This window comes from Echinops telfairi, unplaced genomic scaffold (assembly GCF_000313985.2).
Source record: "Echinops telfairi isolate 266 unplaced genomic scaffold, ASM31398v2 ScPeMD7_7468;HRSCAF=8506_0, whole genome shotgun sequence".
NCBI lineage: Eukaryota > Metazoa > Chordata > Mammalia > Afrosoricida > Tenrecidae > Echinops > Echinops telfairi.
Window position 1 is genome coordinate 50,850,384 of NW_022111369.1, and position 6,059 is coordinate 50,856,442.

Consider the following 6,059-nt stretch of genomic DNA (forward strand, 5'->3'; position numbering starts at 1 on the left):
CTCCCTCATGAAGACTTGATAATTTATAAATTATCAAGGGTTCATGAGGGAGGGGGGAGGGGGGAAGAGGAGGAAAAATGAGGAGCTGATGCCAGGGGCTTAGGTAGAGAGCAAATGTTTTGAGAATGATGAGGACAATGAATGTACAAATGTGCTTTACACCGACTCACTCACACTTACTCTCATTCACTCACTCTCATTCACTGACTCACTCACTCACTCACTCTCACTCACTGACTCCCTGACTCATTCACTCTCTCACTCGCTCACTCTCATTCACTGATTCACTCAATCTCATTCACTCACTCACTCACTCATTCACTCACTCACTCACTCACCACTCTCACTCACTCTCACTCACTCGATCTCATTCACTCACTCTCACTCTCATTCACTGACTCACTCTCTCACTCACTCTCACTCATTCACTCTCCCACTCTCACTCACTGACTCACTCTCTCGTACTCACTCACTCTCTAATTCACTCACTCTCATTCACTCACTCACTCACTCTCTCATTCACTCACTCTCATTCACTCTCGCACTTACTCTCTCATTCACTGTCTCACTCACTCTCATTCACTAAAACAACAACAACAACAACAAAAGTGCTTTACACCACTGATCTATGTATGGATTGTGATAAGAATTGTATGAGCCCCTAATAAAATGATTTAAAAAGAAAAAAGAAATATCTTACTCTATCAACTATTTTATATTGATTGAAGGCCATATTGAAACTACAACCCAGCTATTTAAATATCCAATTTTCCTGCTTCCTTTCTATCAGACTATGTAGAATCTCAAAATAAAAAGCAAATAGTTTAACATAAAACTACTCAGAGATATAGGGAAAAAACTATTCTAAAGAGTAGAAATAATATGAAACCAGGCAGATTAAGTTTATCCTTTAGTGTGACGATCTTGTGTTTTTCATCCCATCCCCACAAATCACATGGCACTGTATGAAAACAGATACTCCCAAAGGTTTGCATGTTCAAATTAATAATTCTCCAAACCTCAAATGTTAAGAATGAAGATTAAATAAAAATTCTCTCCTCAGTGGTTTTCTGGGGTGACTACACTATGTAACTATTCTAATTGTTGAGAGGGACTGACAGTTTTTAACTTTTAAAATATGGAAATTAAGTCTAAATAGTTTAGTTTTGTAAAGTCTTTTATGAAACAAAACTTATGCAAAATAGCAACATAATACAATTACTTGACATCAGTTCTTACATTGAAAATAGAAATATGCTTTTAACATCATTGACACAGGTTGCTTTAGAAGAAAAGGCAAAATGGGATTTTGAAAACTCTAAACATCTAACATTCAATAATGTCTATTAACACTTAAACTTGCAAACAGACAAAAACAAAAACAAGAAGGGCCAATTTTTACGAATTTATTTTATACAAAACAGTAGCAATGTAGAACATGAGAATCTTCCGCTGCCATACACAAGACAATGTATACAGTTTGAAGGGAAAGGCTAAACAATAGCATCCATTATGCTACCAAACATAAGATTTTTTAAATGTTCAAAATGGTTAAAAATTAGATAGCAATGTCTTCTTAATATTGCTTTCATCATTGAAGACTAAACAAAAATAAAAAGTGATGTTATACGTTATCTAAAAGGGTGGGGGCGCGGAGAAGAAACTGAGAGGCTGCTACAACCCTGCCATACAGTCATACCACCCTGCCAAACCTATTTGCATACTTGGTAGCAGCATTATTTTACTGAACCGTGTGCAAATGCATGTAGAAACAAAGCAAAATGTCATGGCAGTTATCATTTAAGATCCAAAAGAAAGAAAATAAACAATAACCCTACGATGAACGCACTATAAGTAGATTAACACTAAGGGAGAAAGAATCAGTATCTACATTCTTGGACTGTTTCATTTAAGTATCGACAGGCAATTATCAACCGTGCATTGTTGGTGGGCTTAAATGTTTCCAGTTCTTATTATACTGCATGCTTGGAACTAAGGGGATCAAAATAAATCTTTCTACACAATGAACTTTAAGTAGACAGCTGAAAATAAATTTTCTACTTGTTAACCCCCAAAATACAAAAAAAATTTTTTGTTGTTTTATCTTTAAACCATCATTGCTTCCCAGAGCGCATTATCTTCGATATCGACCTCTCTCCCCTCGGTCTCTGTCCCGATCACATAATCGTTCTCTTTCTCTTTCTCTGTCTCTTCTGTTATCTCTGGGGCGGTCTCGCTCTCGTTCCCAATCTCGTTCACGGGGTCTACTTCTCAGACCACTGACAACAGATTGTGTGCGACGAAGAAAATCATCCACTCTCGTATCATAGTCATGCTAGAAAGGGGAAGAAATAGGTTAGAGATCTCAAAACTGTCCACTGGAATTTGAGTTGTTATTTGATAGAAATCTAGAGAAATGGGTTTATTAATTCATAGAATAATAATCCTAAAACTGATTAGAAAAAGTATTTTGATGTTTCATTCATCAGACAACAGGAGTGCTCAAAATAGCACTAAAAATAATTAACTTCAATCACGAGGCTTCCTACGTAACTCTAATGACTTTCCCGATCCAATCCCTTTAATAAAACGAAGCCATCCTGCTGTTCTACAGTAACAGGAGGACCCACCCAACTTTGCCTTCCAAGGATTCTAAAAACCAATCAGAACCAACTCTGCCCTCTTATGGTTAAATACGGAATTCTTTTGTTCGCCATATTTCAAAAAGCAATAAATGATTGACAAGGTTTTATGAAAATGTAAAAAAATGTGTACTTCAGTATGACTCCTCTATTTTGGACAAAGCTTTCTATCCTGAGTTCTTCCACCACTTGTCTGCCAGTCTGTCCTACTGTGAGTGGCTTGCATGTTGCTGTGATCCTGGAAGGTGTGACACTAGTATTTAAAATACGAGCAAGGTCACTTAAATGAAAAGGTTCTAGCACAGCTTCAAGACTAAGCACAGATTATCAAGAAAGAATAGGCTTTTCTACTTCTAAGGAATTAGCCACTGAAAACCTTTAGATAGAATCGAAGCCATGTCTGATACAGAAAATCTCATGATGGAAGCAGAAAATTGTCCGAGACAGTGCCAGAATCCAAGGCGCTCAAGTGGGACTCAAAACCTGCCATCGAATCAATACCAGTTCTTTTTGCTTTCTTATGTTTTGGTTTTGGTGGAATGTTTTGTTTTATTTTATTTTGTTTGCTTTTTCTAATCAGGAAAATCTTTTACTTGATTTTTTAGAATTATATTGTGATATCCCATGTTTGAGTGAAAAATTCATCAGTCTCTTTATAACAAGTTTTCTCTTTTAAAAAAATAATTTTATTATTATTAGGGGCTCATACAACTCTTTTGTTCATACAACTCTTATCACAATCCATACATACATCAATTGTGTAAAGCACATTTGTACATTCATTACCATCATTCTCACGTTTGCTCTCCACTAAAGCCCCTGGCATCAGCTCATTTTTTCCCCTCCCTACACGCTAACCCCTCCCTCATGAAGACTTGATAATTTATAAATTATTTTGTCATATCTTGCACTGTCCGACATCTCCCTTCACCCACTTTTGTTGTCCGTCCCCCAGGGAGGAGGTTATATGTAGATCCCTGTAATCAGTTCCCCCTTTCCACCCTACCTTGCCTCAACCCTCCTGGTATCACCACTCTCACCACTGATCCTGAAGAAATCACCCATCCTAGATTCCGTTTTTCCAGTTCCTATCTGTATCAGTGTACATCCTCTGGTCTAGCCAGATTTCTAAGGTAGAACTGGGATCAGGATAGTGGGGGCGGGGAGTGGGTGGAAGCATTTAGGAACTAGAGGAAAGTTGTATGTTTCATCATTGCTACATTTCAACCTTACTGGCTCCTCTCCTCCCCACCATCCTTTTTTAAGGGGATGTCCAGTTGCGTACAATTGGGCTTTGCATCCTCACTCCTCATTCCTCCTTTCACAATTATATTATTTTTTTGTTCTTTGATGCCTGATACCTCATCCCTTCAACACCTTGTGATCACACAGGCTGGTGTGCTTCTTCCATGTGGGCTTTGTTGCTTCTCAGCTAGATGGCCACCTGTTTACCTTCATGCCTTTAAGACCCCAGACACTATATCTTTTGATAGCCAGGCACCATCAACTTTCTTCACATTTACTTATGCACCCATTTGTCTTCAGCGATTGTATCGGAGGTCAATACCAATTCTTAATGACTCGATAGGACTGGGTAGAACTGTCCCTTTGAGTTTTTGAAACCCCAACTCTTTAAGGGAGTGAAAGCCCCAACTTTCTCTTGAGGAATGAGCTAGTGGTTTAAAAATGCTGACCTTGAAATTAGCAGCCCAATGCATAACCACTAAACACACAGGGCTCCCCTCAGGTAAAAAGGCACTGAAATGACCGAGGAAGATCAAGTTGACCAAAATGATGCAAAGGGAGTAAATCCTGCAGGAGTAAAGTCCATGGAACATTCATTTACTGATGGGGCTCCACTGAAAATGAGAAAAAATGACAAAGTATGAACCTAGGTAAGTTGGAACTTGTCAAAAATGAGATGGAATGCATAAAGATCAATATTCTAAGCGTTAAGTGAAGTGGACCGGTAATGATCACGTTGAATAAAAAATCATATGGTTTACAGTGCCAGGAAAGGCAGGTTCAAGAAAAAAAAATGGCACCACAAATGTCAAAAAGGACATTTCAAGATCTATCTTGAAGTACAATGCTGTCTGAGATAGGATAACACCTATGTGAACACAAGAATATCCATTAATACCACTTTTATTCCAAAGCACTAAAGCTGGTGATAGAGTGAAATTAATCAAACGTGCAATAAAGATGCACTATTGTTAGTAGTGATTGGACAGCAAAGTTGAAAACAAAGAGGAAGGAACAGTAGTTGAAAAATACGGACTTGGTGATAAAAAACAAAGCAGGGCACACGATAGAATTTTGCAAGACCAACAACTTCTTCATTGCATATACCTTTTTTTTTTTTCCAGCAACCCTAGACAACTATACATATAAACTTCTCCAGATGCATTACCCATTGTGTGGGTCTGGGTGGACTAGAGAAATCCATAGAAACTCATATGTGTATAAGAGAGTTTTACATAAAGGGTAATTGTACAACCCAGTACAGTCCAAACCCATAAGTCCGATATTAGCCCATATGTCCGATTCCACTCTATAAAATCCTCTTCAGACTCACAAAACACATGAAATGATGTCGAATGCAGGACAATCACAGACCAGTGGATAGAAAATCTTTGGATCCAGTGGCATTGTAAGCATCTCAGTCCTGGCAGGCATCTCTACGAGGCTTCTCCGGCTTCAGAAGTTGCATAAAGGTAGGTCCCTGTGGCTCCTCCAGCTCCCAGGGCATGGAGTCTATCAGCGTAGTGCCATGTGTCCTGTCAGTAGAGCGTCTCCAAGGGAGTGAGCAGAGAGAGAAGTGTCTTCCACCTCCAAGGAGGAATACAGGGTTTCCCTCAATTCTCAGGAGAAAGCAATGCCCACCCACAGGCCTCATTGGCTATGACCCTATTGACAGACTAGACTCCACCCCTTCACTCGTAATCCTCTCAAATTGACACCAGATTATGTAACTACCACACCCGGAAATCAAACTGTCTGCATCTGTGAAAAGAGCAAAGGAGAAGCTCACTATCAGCAAATAAATCCAGACTAGTGGCAGACTGTGGAACTGTCCATCAATGGCTCAGATGTAAATTAAAGATCAAGTTGAAGAAAATGAAAACAAGTTCACGAGAGCCAAAATATGAACTTGACTATATTTCACCTGAATTTTGATAACAGATTTAATGGAATCACGAATGACAAAAGACCTGATGGGCTGTCAGATGACATCAAGAACATCCACGATTCTTGAAGAAAGTAAAAGGTTATTAAAAAGACACAAAAAATTAAAGGCTTGAAGATAAATAAGCAGCTATCTAGCTCAGAAGCAACAAAGCCCACATGAAGAAGCACACCAGCCTGTGTGATCACGAGGTGCCAAAGGGATCAGTTATCAGGCATCGAAGAAGA

At 38.8% G+C, this 6,059-nt stretch overlaps 1 protein-coding gene across 1 annotated transcript in view; it reads right to left on the reverse strand.

The window, feature by feature from the left end:
• Window positions 1-1,392: 1,392 nt before the first annotated feature.
• The window catches only part of YTHDC1 (YTH domain containing 1), a 75,610-nt gene continuing 70,943 nt past the window's right edge, over window positions 1,393-6,059 (reverse strand). The window contains exon 17 of the mRNA XM_045284359.1: window positions 1,393-2,335. Coding sequence (XP_045140294.1) covers window positions 2,135-2,335 — 201 coding nt within the window. The 3' untranslated portion in view covers window positions 1,393-2,134. The remainder of the gene's footprint in view (window positions 2,336-6,059) is intronic.